The sequence below is a fragment of the Odontesthes bonariensis genome, chromosome 5 (assembly GCF_027942865.1).
Source record: "Odontesthes bonariensis isolate fOdoBon6 chromosome 5, fOdoBon6.hap1, whole genome shotgun sequence".
NCBI classification, from domain to species: Eukaryota; Metazoa; Chordata; class Actinopteri; order Atheriniformes; family Atherinopsidae; genus Odontesthes; species Odontesthes bonariensis.
The window spans coordinates 16,485,539-16,506,626 of NC_134510.1; the positions used below are offsets into that span (position 1 = coordinate 16,485,539).

The window sequence follows — 21,088 nt, forward strand, 5'->3', positions numbered from 1 at the left end:
TTCAAAGATGTCAGTCAGGAGAGATTTGATACGTGGTTGCTGACATGTAGATTTAAAAGGGTTGTTTTTTAACCATTAATTTCTGTTACTTAACTTTAAAAAATGGTATTGAGTTTAGCAAAAGTCAATTGAATATTTTTGAAAACAATGTATTGAGACTCTTCCCTCTTCCTCTTATTGGAGTTCAATACCTCATCACAAAATGATTATTTTTAATATTTGTGTTCAATAATGCTCATAACATAAATTATGTGGTTTTTCCACAACTCATCGATGGTCTTTGTTTCTTTGATTTTATTTTGACATAGTGAATATGTATTAGCCTTGTTGATGGACTTTATATGCAACATATTACTGTAGTGAAAGGTAACTCGGTTGTTAAATCGTTTCTGTGTCATCTCTCTCTCCTATGTAGTTTACACATAAATCCTTAACATATCTGTATTACCTCTATGTCTTGGATTAGCTGTACGATGGTAAGGATGGTACAGCTCCCCTCCTTGGCACCTACACAGGCACACTGATGCAAGGCCTGTCCCTTACCAGCACATCCAACTATATGTGGCTTGAATTCTACTCAGACCATGAGTTGACAGCACCAGGATTCCGCCTCATATACCACAGTAAGTCACATTTAATTTCTCTAGGGGAAGGAGGGCCCTAATTCCTATCCAAATGAGTGAATTTGGTGTAATTTCGGCATTTCAAGTAGCAGAACTTAAAAGAAGATTTTAATTGACCCTCATCCTGTTTCACTGAGTCTTTCACTGTCAGGGTATCCATTAAGCTCAGCATGGTGTTTCTGCCTCTTTCTAGCAGGAAAATTAGTCATTTTCTTTCTGTCCTTTCTTTTTCTCTTTCTCTTTGTGAATCTCTTTTGTTCCTTTTCTATATTCCCTGCAATTAGCCTCCATGCCTGCCAAAATGTACCTTGTTAAAACAGGTGACTTATTATTGCAACAGTTTGAAATCACTATATGTGTGTGTGTGTTTTTGTGTGTTTTCACAATGTGTTTGTGCATACACTAGTTACAGTGTGTGTGTATAGAAAGTTTTGGTCATAATAATAGATGGATAGAGTTAAGTTTCTCCTCTAATTGGCCTGCTGACCATGTGTAGCTAAGTATTTCTTATCTATTACTGTGACAAGAAGATGCTCTGGTGAGACGGCATTTTTCTTTCCAATTCAAGGTGTTTTTTTGTGTTTCACCTGCAACTGAGTTTTCTGACATTTTTTTGTCAACCAACAGGTTTTCTAAATTAAAAATCAATAGACAGTAGTTAGTGAGACGGTGGATGACCGAATTTTTGTTAACTCTCAATTAGCAGGCCTACGGGTTTTTAATATGTGGTAATTACCACAAACGTGCCAGGTACAAGCTATAATACTATTAACAGCAAAATGCAGGCAGGCCACCAAAAATTATAGGAAAATATACATTAATTATGATTCTGTGCTCATTTGTAGAAACAAAGAATTAGCGTTTTCATTAACATGCAATTGCAATTTAATTTTTAGAAATGTCTTTATAGACTGCCTGTTGAGAAACTCATACAATAATTTTTTTCACTAAGGATGTGCGCAGTGTAAAAAAGCACAATGCAAACCAGCACCTTTTATCCATCTTAAAATGCAGTCTCCACTGGTCCTTTCATATGAAAGGAATGGTCCTTTTCAAATTGATTGACTGATGTATGAATGAGTTGAGGGCAAGGGAAAGGTGGGATATTGCCATTTAAATTTAGTCTGAACATGAAATCTGATCCTTTTTTCATGACTTTTCTGCCCAAAGAACTCATTTAATTTCCTATATGTGAGCATGAACTGCTGAAGATTTATAATGGACATGACACTTGTAATACCACCTTAACATCTGGTATGGGCATGGACCTCGCTTTGAGAGGAAACCATGAATCAGCACTGCTTAGTTTATGTGCAGCCACTGTTGCTGCATGACAGAATACTTATTTTTTTTTAACCTGGAAGAGAGGAATACATAAAAATCCATTGTCACATTCTGACATGGTGAGTTCAAGAGTTATTGCAACGTTTTTCTTGTTTGTGGCATTCTGTATCTTCTGTAATTCCCCCAAGTGTTCCAAGTAGATGGGTTCTTTCTCAATCATAGTAAATGTCCACAGTCAATTGAACATTTAATTGTGAATGTCTAATTGTGCTCTCTATCTAAAAGGAATAATTTACTGCCAAGTAATATAAAGGGAAGTTGGGCTTCATCTTTGCTCAACCGGAAATGAATTCTCAAATCTCGATCAATACCTCTTTGCAGTACAGATAAATAGGAATATGGCACTGGCATACAGAATGATTGCAATCTAGTCGGCTTCACTAAATGCTGATAGGCAGTTCTTCTTCTAATGTATGTCCATGGTGTTCATTTTACGTTACGCTGCAGTTCCCCTGTCTCTTTCTATTGTGCCTGTCCAGGTTTTGAGCTGTCCCACTGTGATGATCCAGGAGTGCCGCAGTTTGGCTTCAAAATCAGTGACCAGGGTCACTTTGCAGGAAGTTCGATCATGTTTGGCTGTGAACAAGGTTACACTCTGCATGGCAGTACTGTACTTAAGTGTATGACTGGGGAGAGACGAGCATGGGACAACAATCTTCCTTCGTGTATAGGTAATCCCTTCTGCCTACGTTTATTTGCAGTTTTCAGATTTTGGCTTTCGATATTCTCCTCACCTCTGTGTGTGTCATGGTCCACTACTCCGTGTCTTTCACCCATTGTTTGTGTCTTATTTTATCATTCAGAACAGGCACACTATCAACATTGCTTAGCTAGGTGTTAATTCAAAAGGATTTATCTCAACATCATTTCCACATAATTACTTCATGTTGAAAGAAAATACACTGCTTGTCCTTTTGTTAGAGAGTATAGATAGCACTGATGTTTTATAGTTCATCATTGAGCTTTCTGCATGGTCTTGATGGAGACCTGGCAGAATCTGGCAGAATCATTAAGAGCCCTGTCGAGGAAAACTCTAAATTCCTGTTGAGTTTTTACTGTGCTGCTGTGACTTTCTTCATTTCAACACAAATCAAGAATTTTAGTGTTTTAATTCACAAGCAATTAATATGCATTTTCTTGAATTAAAGAAAGAATCTCACTGATTCATAGGCATGAAATACATGCCTGAGTGTACTTTCATAGTCAAACCATGCTGAGACAGAAATGATAAAGCTATTACCTGCACACTGCTTGAGCCTAGAAGGTGTTGAGGAGTATAGTCTTTTTTTTGTGTCTATCAGTGATGGATTATGGTAAAAAAAAAAAATATTTACAAAGTCTGAACATGTGCAGAAATTTCAGTTTGAAAGCTCCAGTGCTCTACTGCCTTTTTTATTGTGCGATATTCAAAAGAATGAGCTCAGTCAGGTTATCGATAAACTGTTAGTAGGTTCACTGAATGGTTATCATTAATTGGGAGCTTTGGGCCTATGAGCTGAATGCTAAATATTATTTCCAGCCTTTTCTCCAGGGCTGCATCCAAAGTACCCCTGAAGTATCTTTACAATTGGCCAGGGTTATGATACTGATTATAGCCTATCACTGCATCTAATTTGATGTAATTTTTTCTATTAATTAAGTACCCTCAATCTTGTAATATAGATAGCAAGATGATAACCTGTGAGTAGACATTAATCAGTAGATTGAATGATAAGATATTCATTTAGTCAATAACATTTGTAGCAGTCTCCCTGCAATCCAATGTCCATCCTATGTCTGCTCTGGTCAGTCTGTTTTACAGTTTAATAATGACATCATTAGGAGATATACTTAGAGACAAAACGAGTTTTGCTTCCATGAGCAACTCTGGCCTGAAAGGAAGTCATTGTTGCGGTCCACTTACCTGTTAGCAATGTTTGTTTTTCTCACTGTTGCCTCTGAACTGCTCTAACCCTGTAATGGTTTTTAGTTTCAGCTTTCAGTCTTCATTAAATTTTGTTCAACAGTTTTGGAGATTTCAATGCTGTTTTTTTTCCATCTATTTATGTGTTTGCGTGCAGCGGAGTGTGGTGGCAGTTTTAAGGGCGAGTCTACAGGGCGAATCCTCTCTCCAGGGTATCCCTTCCCCTATGACAACAACTTGAGGTGCACCTGGACAATTGAGGTCAGCTCTGGCAACATTGTCAGGTAAATTCAGTTAGTCATGCGTGTTATTTTGTATACACATGCATCCCATCGGTTTCTACTCTAAATACTTCTGAAATTTAATCTGTATCTTAATGCAAACACTTGGGAATTCTGATTGATCTTTGATTGATTGACTCGGTTTTATTCCTTATATCCAGCAATTGTATTTCTAAAAAAAAAAAAAAGAAAAAAAAGTTGAATCTGGGTGGGTTTTCTTCTTAAAAATCAAGCCTGGTCTTTCTTTTTCCTCCAAAACTATCTGAATCTTACAGAACTCCTCTGAATAAATGAATATAAACAAATTTTAAACATTCATCATGTTAGAAAATTGGTCTAGAATTGCTATTTATCATTGCTACCCCTGTTCATGATGACTAGACAAGTAAATGATCTGGTTCCTTTTCTTTATTTTGCTATGTTTATAGTTGTGGTGGCTTTATTGTTTGTCTTTTGGAATGTGTACATGTAATTATCTCGTGTATAAGTGTGTGTTTTGCTCGAACTATTGACCTGAGCTGCTGCAGGGCACTTTTGCAAAAGAGATTTTAAAGCTGAATGTTCTTATCTACCGGTTAAGCGAAGGTTTCCATTTATTTTCAATTAAACTTGAACACTCATGAGATGTCTTTGTGAGGAGAAAAAAACCAGTTGCCTTTACTTTAGTTCAGCAACCAAAACAAAACATTGACGAAAACAAAGCAAAAAAATATCAGAAAATGTTAAGCAGAGCATGTATTAAACCAAAGGAACCTGGATTGAGATTATCAAGTGCTGATCATGCATACAGGTGTTACATTGCATTTATTTTTAAATACATCTTACATGAACTAAGATCATCTGACATGACTTTGCCTCAAAAGATTAAAGCAGCCCAAATGTATTTTCGTGGCTGTTAAATTCAGTTGAAATTTGAAGTTTATAGATTAGCTATAGATGAGTAATATCATATATTAATATTTTCTTACCCCTACTGCGTCCTGTGATCCAAGTTCCAGCCTTGTTTTGGCGTTGACAAAAGTAGTCCGGCTAGTTGGCTGGGGCTACAAAAATAAAGCGTTTTGCTTCTCAAAACAATATGCGTTCAAAAGAGTAATACATTTGCATCACAAAATCGTTCTCTAGGAAAAAGTCAGACCTCACAATCGCTTGGCGCTATTTTCTCTCCCTTCGTATCACTGCGTGCTGCCACCTGCCGACAGCCGCGCCTGTTACAGTGTTTAATGCTCGGAAGCAGGGGACTGCTCGGTCTGCACGGTCTACACAGCTAATGATAATGTAAATACAAAGGTAAATGATAGATCACAGCCTTAAAAATATGACCGTAACAGGCACAAATAAAATAAAAATAACTGAACTGATGCCCTGCTGATTTACCAATGTTGGCTAATAAATGCTAACTTTGTTTTCAACTTCAGTCTAAAGTTTTCTATCAAATATCAAAGTAGAAGAAAAATAGAGTGTTTCTCCTCCTCCTAGAGTATTGAACAGGACACAAAACGGAAACTAATGCCTGAATATTAGTGAATGGGCTGTTGGCTAAATACACTGTATAACAAAGGTGCTAGCAATGTCAGAGCAAGTGAGGGCGGGTAAATCCAGAGAGATACGAAAGACAAAGTATTAAATCACAAAACAAGACTTGCGGCGCAGAGTTTCCTTCTCTGTCGGGCTACATCTGTCAGCACTCTGTCACCCTCAGTCCCCTGGTTTCACGCACTGGCAGCCTGGCAGCCCTCTGCTGATGGAGACATACAGTAGAAGCATCCTCACAAAGTGAACATCTATCTTTTACCAATCTCATATGACTCTACCTTCTAAATCCCCTCTGGCAATGTGCAATAAATACTGGGTTCATGATCCTTCTGTCTAAAATTTGTGAAACACAATCGCATTTGTTGTTACATTACATTATCAGTAAGGTCTTTTTTTCTTCACCTGCACAAATCGCATCCAGGCCACGTTAGGCCCTTGAAGTCAGAAAAACTGCTGGAGAAAATGTATTAACCTATAATGTAATCATTGTTGGAACATGTTACATAAAATGATGTGACATTAATTAGTAACTTTTCAAACACACATTTCCACAGCTTAAGTTTATTCTTGGTCAGCTACGGAATCTTGAAACACTGGGAGCTTTCAAAGTCTGGATATCTTGGGGATTTTTATGGAATACATTTGCATAATTTTTTGAAGTATTTAACAATGCGTTGTACCAGTCATTTACATTTTACCCCATGAAACTAAACTAAATGTATCGTTTGTGGTTACGATTCAACTTTATCATTTTTATTTTTTACGTAAGGAAACGCTGAGAAGTAATCAGAACCCAGATGTTCAACCAAAATCTAATTAAATTTCAAATGTTTTAGTCTGATGATCAAGCTAGATCTTTAAAACGCATTATTTGTTGATTCATTTGATATGTGAAGAGAATTTCTGAACATAACAGGTTTGCCTTTTTGTCATGATGATTTCAGCTCTGATAGCTCAGCTTCTGCTATTTGTTTAGCTTTGAACACTGTGTATTTCTGACTGTTAAATTGCTGAATTGATACCGTCTCGTGAAACATTTGATCTTTTTACGATATTTTTTAAATCATTTGTTTAGTTAGTTATTGGCTTTTTTTTTTTTTAGTTAATTATTACGTAAGAATTTTGCACTTTGAGAGAAAATCCTGCTATCCTCCATGGTGATGATCAATTCTAAAGGGGTGCCTTTTTTTCATAAATGGTGAGTCTTGTTACAAAAATAACCACAGAGCTAGACTGAGCATTCCTCCTCCTCCTCCCATCATGCACCTATATTTTAGGCAGTGCCACTACGCTGCTACAGCCACAGGAAATTTTTTTCACCTCCTCCTCCAGCTGAGGTGTCAACATGGCACGGGTGTCTATAGTGACAAATAGTATGAGATACAGAGAAACCAAAGCATAGCCTGCTTGTTTTGTAGAGCAAGCATATTAAATTAGTTTCATAATTATTTCTGGGGGTTTGAAATATGCTTGGTCTGTCTTGAAGTCCGGGGCAATTCAGAAAAAATTGGGACCTGCAGCCTCGGACATCGAGGCCTAACAATGCCCATGTTTTGAGTGACCCATTCAACCCTCAAAATGCACTTTAAACAAAAAAGAATTCTCCTCCAAAGGTAGATACTATGAAGAAAAACAGCCTGCAGCATCTCTGTTTACAATGATTTGCAGAGGGACTGAAACGGCACCAAGGGGAATGTTCCTCGGACATGAAAGCCTTCTCTATTTTTCTTTTTTTTTGTTGTTTTGGTTGAGAATGTCTTTCGTGATGGTAAAACAGAAGCCATTTTGTCTTAGAGGTCAATATAAACATGTTATTTAATAGTAATAGTAAAAGTCACCCACACTGACATCTCTTTGATGAGATTGAAGATAAGTCTGTGATCTTGTACTGTATTACTTTATTTAAATGCCATTGGGCTGATCTGGTTTCATCTCAGTCTCACCCTGCACAAAGTTATACTGTTGTTTATAATTAAGACTTAAACCAAACTAAGTCGGCTATCTTTTGTATTGATCTCTTTCAGTCTCCAGTTTTTTGCATTCGACACGGAGGCATCCCATGACATCTTGAAGGTTTGGGATGGGCCTCCAGAGAATGAGATGTCTCTGAAGGAGGTCAGTGGCTCACTTCTGCCTGAGGGAATCCACTCCACTCTCAACATAGTCACCATTCAGTTTGAGACAGACTTTTACATCACCAAGTCTGGTTTTGCTATCGATTTCTCAAGTGAGTATTTTCTTTTGTGTTGTTTTTCTATAAGTAACACAAAATTATATGCAATTGAACTACTTTGTCAAAACTGTGTACTCCTTTTCACAGTTTAATGTCTTGACTTTTTCACTGCCATTAAGACATGGAAGTATGGTGCAAGCGTTGTAATATGTATAATCTTTAACTATGGTTTGCTGAGCAGTGACAGCTGAACTGATATTTTACAGTTCATTGTTGTCTGCTGTGGATTGTTTGCTGCTCTGATATAAATGCAGTTTGTGTTTTGCTGATGACTAGTTTCAAAACTGAAGCACCTACAAGAAAGTGTAAAATGAAACGCTATGTATGCTGTGTAGGGGGTGATGAGTCTGTAAATGCTTTCATTTTAACATTAAGGCGAAGCAGCTTAATGTAAAAATCAATGATATGGGATTCACTGCAGTGAAAAATGGAATTGATTTTGCAAATGCATGCTGTACTTGTATATTCTGTTTGCCTAAGGCTGCCGGTTTTGAGGACCAAAAACAGAGCAATGTGGAAACCCAATTATTTAATTGGGAACACTACTACTTCAACTACTGTTGAATATGTATTTATCTGATTATTCAAAGTTTGCGAGATGGAGGAAATTCAACAAAAATGAAGAGCTGAGTGTTAAATGGGTTTTTACCAAGAGTCATTTGGGCATTCCTCATTCATTGACTGACACCGTCTTGTGGATTGTAACCTTAGTTCTGGTATAAAGTCGCATGTGTCACAATTGAAATAGTGTCTTTAATACAAAGTGCATTGTTGGCTTTGTTTCCACAGCTGATAAATACTGTTCATTGTCCTACATTTTGAAATCAAGTATTGAGATGTGATCAATGTCAGTAAAGGTTTAATCAGTTGATCAAGTTAATACATATTTGATCACTTTTTAAATTTTTTCGCCTTTTCCTTATTCGTTGAATTTGTATTTTAAAACAACAACGCAACAAAACAACGTTAAACTAATAATTAAGGATAAAGTTTTCAGAAAAGTCCATTAAGATGTAGTATTTGAAGAATCAGTCATATTTTACCAGATCACTCTCGAAGGCCTCAGCCTATGCGCAGCTGTAGTTTAGGAAAGCAGATGAGAAAAACACAGCAGAGCTTCAACTGATATTTGTCAGTACTCTCTGTGTGGGTGTGTTCTCCCTTGCTTCTACTGATTCCTCGTATACAGCTCCCACGTCTTTATCTGCTATACTGTATGTGTGAGTCACCTGTATTTGTGTCTTCGCCCCTCAGGTTCACTTGCGACAGCCTGCAGAGATCCAGGTATTCCCATGAATGGCAGTCGCAACGGAGAAGGGCGGGAGCCCAGTGACTCTGTGACCTTCTCTTGTGATCCAGGATATGAGTTGCAGGGAGAGAGCAGAATCACCTGCATCCAAGTGGAAAATAGATACTACTGGCAACCCAGCCCTCCAAGCTGCATTGGTGAGAAAGAGGGGAAATAGTGTGACATGGAGAGAGGGGGCTGGATGTGTGGAGGAGATAGAGAGGGACATATGGATTGAAGGAGAGAGGGAGGGAAGTGTAGGGGATGAAAATGAAAGAGAAATGGTGGGAGGAAGTGGGCCAGAGTTTGTCCGTTAACTGGATGCAGCAAAGACTGAACTTCTCTCTCACCAATATCTTTAAAATACATGGAGGTTAAACAAGACACTTTAAATGTGTTTGAGCTGTTGCCAGCTCTACTGTGGACAAAACCACCTCTGTTACTGTTTAGATACAGAAGGCTCTACAGCCTCCTGACACGTTGCCTTATTGGAGCTTAACAACCAATTACTTAACAGTGCAATTAGAAATAATTACCCTAAGTAGTTTCAACGACACCTAGATGGTCTTGAGTTGCTGCCAAGTTGTCTAAGAGAGTTTTATTTTGGTTAATAAATTTGTAGGTCTTTTACTGAGATGACCGATTTTACAAATCGGCGTCATGAAATAGCAAGAGGTGAGATAGATAGCAGCTGTTGTTATACTAAGGAAGTGTTACCACACCAACTTACACAGTCGTCATCGTGTTACGAACACTTCTTACTAGTGACACATGGCAGCTGTTGGTTTATTAATCAATTTAACAAATAAGTAAATGAGGCTTTAAATTTTTCATACAAACTACAGGACATGATGAGGCTCTAAATTATGACAGTACAAGTCACATAAAGTAGAACTCTGTATCAATTATTCATTCATTTGATTTAATAGTTGTATGTCTGCTGCTTCCTTATTTCCCAAGAAAGAGTCAGGTTTACATTGAGAAGTAATGAAAAAGAAAGATCATTCTTTTGGAATTTGCTTTGTTAAGTCTCAGTGACTGAAAAGACTGTGATCTATGTTTTTTAACAGATATTTATGTATTTGCTTGAGTAATTTCAGGCTTTAAACCTGCTCCATAGTCATTGTATTGCTTTGTGTTGTGAAATTATCATCATACTTACTCTCCATTGATGTCATCTCTTTGCACTCTGTAATCTTCAACGTACAACTACACAGGAGTTATTTTTTGTGTATGTACTGTGTGTTTACTCAACACTAAAGTGTCATGGTATACACCATGCGGCCATGATACAGTGAAATTGTGGAAATGGTCTTTTGATGCCATTATTTTTTAAAGTCCTTTCTTATGCCACAAGACTCTTTGCTGAAAACTCCAAACTAAGGTTATAGAACAATTTTGAGGATCTTCCCTGGTTTAATCTAAATTCAGCTAAGAGAAAGACTTTGCAACAGGAAAGGCACATTTTTTCTGATCTCTGCATCATTCTCATCCCTCTCCTCTTCCTTTCTGGTCTCTCAAGCTCCGTGTGGTGGGAATGTGACTGGATCCTCTGGATTCATCCTCTCTCCCAACTACCCACACCCCTACCCACACAGCAAAGACTGTGACTGGCTAATTGCAGTTCACTCCGACTATGTCATTTCCCTGGCTTTCATCAGGTAATATGACTATATTATTGTATAAGTCATAGAGAATTGGTTCAAATGTGGACAATTCAAAGCTTCAGTGTGTAATAGTCAGGTCAATAGTATTTCTATTCATTATTGCATGATTGTAAAATTGTGTGACAGTTAGAATTTTTGTGTGATCATTACCTTTCAACACGTTGCACTGCCATCTTACCACGGTAGACCTGAGATGATTGGGGGAATATTTATTTGGTTGCAGTTTGCAATTTGTGCTGCTCAATGCCATTAAAATCCAACACAATGATTCAGTGGTGGGACATGCATTTGCTACCCTCTTGTACAATGGCCTTGAATAAGCCAGCTGTGACACTTTGGCCCACATGATTTAACCAATTAATGTTTGACTGTAACCTTTTGTTGAATTGACATGTGTGATTAAGCTGAGAGCTCCACACCTGGAAGCATTACAGTACACTAAGTGGTTCGGTCATCAGTTGTGTTGCCTAAGGCGTAAAGATTAAACCTGTGTTACTTTTTCAGACAGGATACTACATCATAAACAGCACAAATCCAACGTCAGTGCCATCACCAAAAGAACAAGAAAAAATAAAAATGACCAGATTTAATTAGACAACCACCAAGAAGTCAAACCTGCTACATAAAACAACCAACATGCTTCCCTGCAGATTCCCAGCCAGGATGCTGAATCTAAACACACATGCTACCACACACACTCTAGGGCGCAGCCAGGTCTCTGATTCTCAACATCATTTACGCCTCTAACAATGATCCAAACCAAGCAATAGTTATAATAATAATCCTAAAACACACTGAGTGCCAAGATGAAGTCTCATTATAACAGACTTTATCATTTTCTTTTTTGAGACCACTACACACGCGTCAAGTCAGCTGCCTATTATCTGAAATCCTGAAAAGAGGATAAACTTATTTGGTTCTTTGTTAGCTTCATACATGTAATGTATAGTAAGTAAATACTAAATCGATTTGAGTAGAATAACATCATGCAATGTGATGCTGTTCATTTGCAATACTTTGGGAAATTTGGAACTGGTTCTCAATTGGAACAATCTCTTAATTCCCATCCCTACTAGCTCTGGGGCTGGTCAATCCTTCCTCACACTGTCCTAATTTTCTTAAACAGTCCCTATCAAAGTCCTCATCAAAAAAGGTCGGTAGTCAGATTTTTTCAGAAAATCCATTTATTTTCATCCCTCAGTCATTAAGTGTGCAAGAACAACAAAGGTAAGTAAGAACTTAGAAATAAAAAAAAACACTGAAGGAGCTACAGCCCAAAGCCATTACTCTTTGTAGCACATTAGCTACTTCACTCAGCTGTCTGGCTGAACAATGCTAACATTAGCAGCAAGCCCAGAAGGCTCTGGCTTGTCAAAGAATGTACCTGACATGACAAACTTTAAATTTCAATAGTCTCCATTTGTTTCTCCAACAGTAGAAGTAACTTATACAGAGAGAGTAGCAATGATATGACCTCAAAAGACTGATGCCATTTTTCACAAACTTGCACAAAAAAATGCAGTGTGTTAATGAAATGAATTATGCAAGTGTAATTTTCTTAATCAGCTATCTTGGCCAGCAGAGAAAGTTTTGCTGGCTCAGATGACCTGCCCCAATTATTTTTGGGGAAAGAAAAGAAAATACGGAGTTTGAGGATATTTGGAAATATGAGCAGCTGGACAAATAAAAAAATTAAAAAAATAAATAAAAAAAGTAGATGGTGCAGCCTATAGTATGAATCTCTGCCTAAACTTGTTGTATGTTTGTAACCTGCCTGAAACAGAATGGCCTCGGTTCTCAGTGGATGCACAACAGCTCACCTTACACTGGGGAATTGCTTGTCACAGCAGTGGAACCAGCTATAATGTTATAATATTGAGGAAGGTTGGCCGTGTGTGAGGCAGAGGGCTCGAGTCTGAGTCCAGGTGTTTTTGGAGATAGGAGAAGTCGGGATTCTCTGCAGACATCAAGAAGATATTCCACCCTCTTTGCTGAAATGTGGTGAAACAAGACTTCTGGATGAATAATGTATGGCAGAATTGTCCTGTGAATGCAGCTAATTTCCTGTGCTTAATGATGCCCAAACCTGAAACCTTACATTATTAATTGCAGTCTAACCATGTAGCAGCAATGCCAGAAGAGAAAACACAAAGATGCTCCTCAGGGCAATTTCCATGTACAGTCTTCTTTTTACTCTTGTCTTGTTTCTATAGTCATTTCATGAAGAGCAGGAGAAGGAGCATAGGCACATTTTCTTTATACTCCCACACACTTTTCCTCTCATAGTGAAGGAGAAAAAAGTCACCAGATTTCTTTTTCAACCTTGTCCTTCAAAACAAACAACTAATAGGTTTAGCACAATGCTACTTTCTCTCTTGGGGATGCCAAATGAAAGGATGGAGTTATGATTTTAAATTGGAGTTGCCTTGATCCAACTCAAATGCAATTATCTCCAAGCTATTTACATTTTTGTCATAAACCATGCTCATTATTTTGAAAACAAATGCTCCTCTCAAGATTGGTGCAGCATGTGATTTGATATACAATGCTACAATATGAAATGATCTTTTAACTCAGCATTGCCATCGCTGACTGGGAAGGGTTTGTGCCACAGCAGTGTCACAATAATTTAATCTCCTCTTACCTCTTAGGGGTGATATCTTTTCTTTTTTTTTTTTTATCTCCTTGTCTGGGGATGCAAAACAAATCGCTCGGTATGACAAATTTTTTGCACTGCAACACACACTCCGATTTTAAAACTGCGTTGTTAATCTCTTATCCAGACTATGCAAGCTAATAGTTAATACCTGGCAAAATAATAACCGTTTTATTAATTGTTTGTTTCTTTTACTTCAGCTTCAGCATTGAGCCCAACTATGATTTCTTGTACATCTATAATGGGCCAGACAGCAGTGCTCATCTTATTGGCAGTTTCCAAGACAGTAAACTTCCAGAGAAGATTGAGAGCACTTCCTATTTCATGTACTTGGCATTTCGTAGTGATGGCTCGGTGAGCTACACTGGCTTTCACTTGGAATACAAAGGTAATGTAAATGCTTGTACAAAGTGGGTACAAAAAATTTACAAAAAATATGTATTTTCACTGAATTTGTTTGTGTTAGAGCATAGGATTTAGTTTAAAATTTAGAGTAAAAATGGTAATACTGAGAATGAATTGGAAATTTTTAGTATAAAGTGTCACTTAGCTTTACAAAGTTAACTTATCTGGCCTTGAAAGCCCTATACGTTTTACACTTTTTCCATATTATTATTTTAAATAACAGTTTTATTTCAAGTGATAGAATCTGTTTTACTATTTAATAATTAATTTAACTTATTCTAAGTTATACCTGGATAGGAGCTCCTCCCATGTTGCACAGTTGTCACTGTTGTAATGCTTTGGTGTTTTTGATTGGCAGCGAAACTGCGGGAGGCTTGTTTTGATCCAGGGAATGTAATGAATGGCACTAGGATGGGTACAGACTACAAGCTGGGATCCATGGTGACATTTCATTGTGAGGCTGGCTACCAGCTGCAGGGCTACTCTACCTTGACATGTGTCATGGGCAACAGCAAGAGACCAGAGTGGGACAGAGCCAAACCAAGCTGTCAAGGTAAGAGGCAACATTTTGGCTATAACACAGGGCCTGAGTAGTAAAGAATTGCACTCAAACTGCTTAACCAATATTTGATACTTTGTAATATCTGGTTTAAAAAAGATCTCAAATGTGGTGCATACTGTCCACATGGATGAAATTCAGAGTTAACCACTAATTCAGCACTTACAAAACAGGTGTTTTATGGGGGACAAATTATGCTACATGTCAAATATTTCTGTGTCCTAAAGCAAACTTTGAAATTTATGGCTGTTTACAGAAGCACATAAAAGGATTGTTTGTAATTTTAGCATTATATCACTAAGAATACCCATTCAAATACCTTTCAGCAGCAGAAGCCTATCAGTCTGATCTATTAAATAGTCGTCCCTAAAGCAGAATTAATGGATAGCTATAGGATTACCTATGTGCTTAATAATTAAGATGTCTATTTCCCCTAAAATGCTTTCTAGTTCCTGAGGGATCCTTGAAGCAATCACAAGCAAGACAAGATATGTAATCCCTCCCATGAATTTTGGGTCTGCTCAGGGGCTTTCTCCCTCAAAGACAGGCCTGGAAAACCTCCAGAAGAAAGGAACCCAAGAGGTTTCTAATCAGTTGGCTGATCCACCTCCTGACTTTTTATGTCAGAAAGGAATCAGTTGAGGAGGAGTTTGGTGTCAAGGCTCTTACCTCATCTCTAAGGTTGAGCGTAATCATGCTATGGATGAAATTTTCACCATTTATATCCTAATTTTCCTTCTTTCGCTCACAACCCAAATTTTTAGCTCATGAGTGAAGGTTGGAACAGCGTCCCGATTATTGGTCAAACTCCCAAGAAGGGCTGCCCCATTATTCCATGATCAGTGGGGAAGTCGCATTGAATATATAGCTCGACTTTCAGTTTGAAAATTAGAACTATTAGCTCAGACAAATGTTCCCAATTCACCCTGCACACTTGGATTTACCGGGATTGTTCAGTAGTCTTTTCTGCCATTTGATCTACCTCATAACTAGGTGATAGCCAGTTGACATTCAGGTAAAACTCAGCTATTAAAAATCAACCACCAAGTTTATCAAGGACATGTATGAGTCACATTAAACATGAACAAAGTCCAATAACTAAAGATCTCTGATTTAGATCAGAGATGTTCCCATTCCTCCTAATCATCCCTTGGCCATTTCATTACAATTTCCCACATGAGCATAGGTGTCCCCCACCAAAACTAGAATCCCTAGATGAAACCCCTCTCCATGATACATGTTCAAAGGTGACATTTAATAGAGCATTGCTGTATCAATGTTAAGGAAGAAGATAAGAGAGAAGGAAGCAATGTGTTTAAGAAACTATCCAGCCCCCCTCCCTCCTTTAGCATAACACTATTTATAATTCTTGAAATATTTTATATGGTAAGGTTAAATTATAATTCAGCTCTTATTTTCAGCACTGTAGATTGGGATTGCCCACCTTTACATCAGGGAGCAGTTCATTACTTTTACAGTTGGCACCTGGGTAACTGAACAGCTCTGAGGATAAGTGCATTACTAAAGAGACCATCATCATCGCTCTGTTAAGTATTTTAACTCTGAAACTTAAACTGAACTGAAAACCTAACTGGGCCACATTTATTGCCCCAACATATGGCCAGTTCCTATCCTCTTACATTATTTAGCAATAAGCTGAGGTACCTGCTTACTGTATGTTTGTTAGATGGTTTAATGCACATCAGTCTGTTTAACAGCCATACATCATTTCATGTATTCCAGTCCAGTCTCATACAGTAGTTATCACAGACACTTTCTTAGTGATATAGCAGTATCGCAACATCACAGCAGAGGAGTTTGACATTATTGGTCAATAATTACTTTAACCATAGTATATTGGTATAGTATACTACAGTACATCCATTCAAGAGCAGGGTTCATGATTTGACAGTTGTTGTTTTTTTTGTCTTTGGCATGAAGAAAATAGATTTAAATCACCTATTATGGGTTTTGCTTTACCCAAGGTTAAATCTTTAAATATTTTTGTTCGTTTACAGTCCAAAACATAAATCTACTGTTCTGAATTGTAAATGTTACAGAGAAAAACATCAAGTTTTCACATTTAAATGCTGGAAGCGGCTTTTGTTGGCCACAAATGCTTAAAAAGGGTTAATCAATCATTTGAAGGAATTTAAATAAAATGGAAGTGCATAGATTAATTTCCTACAAATTAATTCATTAAGATGTTGGAGTTGCAGTTAAATGTACCTTAAGTATTTGAGTACTGGTTTTAATGTGGGGCAATGTCTGGCTTCTGGGTCCTTAATTTACTTGTAGCATAAATGTTCACAAGAAGGAGATGGATTCACAGCCCATTCTCACCAAATACATAATAAGAACATTTGTCCATTTGTTCAGTGTGTTGTTACAATTCATGGTTGTAAATGTTTACATGGTAACATATCCCTAGGCTACTGTCTTCCGTTGGAAAACATTCACGCGATATGATGGAAATCCCAAAGTATGAACATAAAATTTGTAAAACAGAAGCATGAACAATTTTGTAACTGCCTAACCATGTATTTGTCATACGTACGCTTTACTGTGTACATTTATTCTAACCAATAACCCTTACTTTTACCACCTGTTGTTGTCTCTAGTGGCCAATATTCGAAAGTAGCATAACAGGAAACAGGGCACAGAGAAAGGAGGTGATCTGCAGCAAATAGCCACTGACTGGTATCGAAGGGGCAAAGAGCCTCCGTACATGGGCCACCCGCTCATCGTGATTTTACGATTCTTTTTAGCCTGCATAGTGAAACTGCGCCGTCATATGCTGACATTAGGAGACATGTGGAATTATTTACATGCTTGCCACAATTTTACACAATTATCCTCATTAGCATACGCAAACATATGTTTACTGTATGCATGTGTGTTCACATCCTATTGTACTATTGATTTAGGTAAAGACCCCAAAAATATGTACCGGTAATGTTTGTTTGACCTTTGTCATATTTTACATTTTAGATAAAGCTGTTGTCTCTTCATATTTTACCATTTCACCCAGTGCATTCAATACATTAGATCTGTTATTGTGCTGTAATGGCCCCCTTGTCTGTGTAAATGAAGTGAATTTAAGTACTTGGTCAATATCCTTCAAATATAGTCAGTTAAAAGTTTCACAACACCGGAATGCCTTTATTCGTAGCTCATCAATCCTTTACAGAATACAAAATAATTGGTCTTGCAGTAAGTCTACTTCTCTCTTGCAGAAAGCTGAGCTATCAGAAAGACATCTTGAAAAATCCTCCATTATTTCATACTGCGTTCATCCGCTTGGTAATGCAGTGTGCCGTTTCCTCTGCTAAGCTGCGTTCTTAGATTTCTATTCTGCATCTTATTCCATCTGACAACTAAGATCACCGTCTCATAAGTTCGATTACTTTTCTCTTGCTTCTCCAAAAATCAAATGTGGATAAATTGCTGATCCATTTTTCAACATTAACACCTGCCTGCTCATCATGATTTTCTCTTGAAGCAGTAGTGGCATGTGCAATGTGTGGGCCACAGAAGGTCCAGAGCAGCTGTTGACAGCTCCCCTACAACAAATAAGTGTGTTTGTTTACAGTTGAGGGTCCCACACCATGTGGTGCGAGTCTGTTATCTGCGCAAGAGGGCCTCTTGGCCAATTAGATGCATTAATAAAAGCTTAAAATAAGACTATGAAATGCACCACAGGTACATGATAGACCTCGGCCAATATTGATAAACTGGTTTTCCAACTGAATTTATATCAGGACCCAAATGCAGACACAGGTAGAGGCAAGAGGTTGTAGGAAGAACTTAACTGATTTATTGCAAACAAAAAGGGCTGCAAAACCGTCAAAAATATCATACTAAAACAGGAAAATAACAAAATCAAAAAGCCGACTAAACTTGATCAGACTAGACTGACCAGAATAGAAATAAGAGATTAGGAGTTGCGCAAGAGATTTTAATGGTTAGGATCTGACAAAGATGAAGGGAAACCAGAGACCTAAATACTATGTAGAGCTTGATGAGTGAATGGGTAACAGCTGAGACACTTAACACAGGTGAGAGCATGGAGCAAAAACCCATGACTCCCAAACAAGAACCAAATCAAAGTTCGCAAATCCCATCACCAGTAGCTTTCTTTTCAAAACTGAGTTTCTGCACAGTGATATTAATGGATGCTGTTTTTAGAAATGTGTTAAGGTGAAATCTAATCAGTTAAGATTATAGATGATTACCAATCCTCTTACTAAGGCATCACACAACCTATAAAGCCAGTGACCACACCTACTGAGGAAAAAAAATTGTACTTAATATTTGTGCACCACATCGGGAGTTACAAATACATTGGAGGACATTGGGAGTGAAAAGTGGGAAGAGACTATGGACAATTTGTTCCCAGAATTCCATTGTACTTTATGAAGTCGGCATAAGCCAGGCTACAGCTACGTTCAAACTTGCCCTTGAGTTTGATTTGAAACACAGGATGATAATTTCAGTGCTGACCACAAGTTTTCCACAATTGATATGTCTTAGACTCATTGTTAATTAGGTTACACTGTTGTTTTTTTTTCTTAATCTACACACATATCCTCCACAGTTGTAAAACTAACGGGTTTTGAGAAATATGTTAATATTTTAAAGAAATAGTAAAATGTGCCATAGCTCAGTTGCAAATGTCAGAATACTTTTGTAAATCAGCCATTTTTGTGTTTTATGTTAAATGAATTAACCAAAAAACATGACTCAGATGTCCACCTACACTTCAGTGTTGCTTGAAAATTAAAGAATTAGTAAAATGTGCCATAGTTAGAAGGCCGGAGTTATTTTGTTACAATTGGCAGCTATGAATCTGAGCGAGTGGCCATGACTTGTGGAGTGCCCCAGGGGTCAATTCTTGGACCTCTTCTGTTTAACTTGTATATGCTCCCTTTGGGTCAGATATTGCAGAATTTTAACATCAATTATCACAGTTATGCAGACGATACACAACTTTATGTGTCTCTGTCACCAGACGACTGCAGCCCAGCAGACGTACTGTGTCAGTGTCTGGAGGAAGTAAACACCTGGATGAGAGAGAATTTTCTACAATTAAATGAAGACAAAACTGAGATCATTCTGTTTGGTAGCAAAGAGAAGAGGGTCAGCGTTGGTAAATATCTTGAGACTCGGTACCTTACAATCACTGACCAAGTTCGTAACCTCGGAGTGTTGATAGACTCAGATCTGACTTTCAGCAGCCACATCAAAGCTGTCACCAAGGCAGCTTTTTACCATCTCAGAAACATCAACAGAATTAAAGGTTTCCTCTCCCAAAAAGACCAGGAGAAACTCGTCCATGCATTCATCTCCAGTAGACTCGATTACTGTAATGCTCTTTTAACTGGACTTCCCAAAAAGAGCATTAAACATCTGCAGCTCATCCAGAACGCTGCTGCTAGAGTTTTAACCCGGACTAAGAGATCTGAACACATCACACCAGTTTAAAAATCTTTACACTGGCTTCCAGTCAGTCACAGAATAGATTTTAAAAGCCTGCTGATGGTTTACAAATCCCAGAACGGTTTAGGCCCAAAATACATCTGTGATATGTTCAGAGAATATAAACCCAGCAGAGCTCTTAGATCCAAGCACTCACGTCAGCTGGTCCAGTCCAGAGTCCAGACTAAACATGGAGAAGCAGCATTCAGCTGTTATGCTGCAAACAAGTGGAACAAACTGCCAGTGGAGATTAAACTTTCACCAAATGGAGACATTTTTAAATCCAGGTTAAAGACATTTCTTTTCTCATGTGTCTATGCATGAAATATCTTTTAACTTATCTAGATTGTTGCCTGTTTTTAAATTCATTTAAATGATTTTATTTGTTTCTCTTTATATTCTTTTATGTATTTTTAATGCTTCTTGCACTCCCTGCTGCAATGCTTTTATTTTATGTAAAGCACTTTGAACTGTTTGTACATGAAATGTGCTATACAAATAAATTTGATTTGATAGCTCAGTTGCAAATGTCAGAATACTTTTGTAAATCAGCCATTTTTGTGTTTAATGTTAAATGAATTAACCAAAAAACATGACTCAGATGTCCACCTACACTTCAGTGTTGCTTGAAAATGTCTCTGAAGTGTCCCTGGAAAGTAGAACTCCTCGCTTTTTTTGTTCGGAATCATATTTGTCAGCAGCTGAGAGTTCGAAGGTTTTTCTATTTACCTCATTTTGGGATGTGAAGTGCTTATCCTGCACTTGTGCCTGTTAAAATGACTTTGCTGATTATATTTTATCGCCTTATTTCCCCTGGTGTTAGAAGATGGTTGTTTCACATTTGTTGACTTTTCTTCTCTGTTGCTTGCCTTCCTGTCCCCACAGCTCCCTGCGGAGGTCACTTCACTGGTTCAGAAGGAACTGTTCTGTCCCCAAACTACCCACATAATTACACCAGAGGCCAGAGCTGTGTCTATGACATCTTTGTCCCTGGAGATTTTGGTAAGCATTTTTTAGCAAAAGTTATTACTATTAAGCTGTTTCTTCTAGCCACATAGGGTATAGCTATTGAGAAACGTTTCTATCTCAAAATTAAGAAAAGCCTAAGAGAAAAG

The 21,088-nt window shown here is 37.7% G+C and overlaps 1 protein-coding gene across 4 annotated transcripts in view; it reads left to right on the forward strand.

Moving 5' to 3' along the window:
• The window catches only part of LOC142379793 (CUB and sushi domain-containing protein 3-like), a 284,354-nt gene that overhangs the window by 116,572 nt on the left and 146,694 nt on the right, over nucleotides 1–21,088 (forward strand). For all 4 annotated transcript variants that reach the window (XM_075465063.1, XM_075465065.1, XM_075465064.1 and 1 more), the window contains exons 23-31: nucleotides 467–623; nucleotides 2,447–2,638; nucleotides 4,028–4,154; nucleotides 7,712–7,914; nucleotides 9,175–9,366; nucleotides 10,731–10,869; nucleotides 13,732–13,919; nucleotides 14,295–14,489; nucleotides 20,859–20,975. In XM_075465063.1, coding sequence (XP_075321178.1) covers nucleotides 467–623; nucleotides 2,447–2,638; nucleotides 4,028–4,154; nucleotides 7,712–7,914; nucleotides 9,175–9,366; nucleotides 10,731–10,869; nucleotides 13,732–13,919; nucleotides 14,295–14,489; nucleotides 20,859–20,975 — 1,510 coding nt within the window. The remainder of the gene's footprint in view (nucleotides 1–466; nucleotides 624–2,446; nucleotides 2,639–4,027; nucleotides 4,155–7,711; nucleotides 7,915–9,174; nucleotides 9,367–10,730; nucleotides 10,870–13,731; nucleotides 13,920–14,294; nucleotides 14,490–20,858; nucleotides 20,976–21,088) is intronic.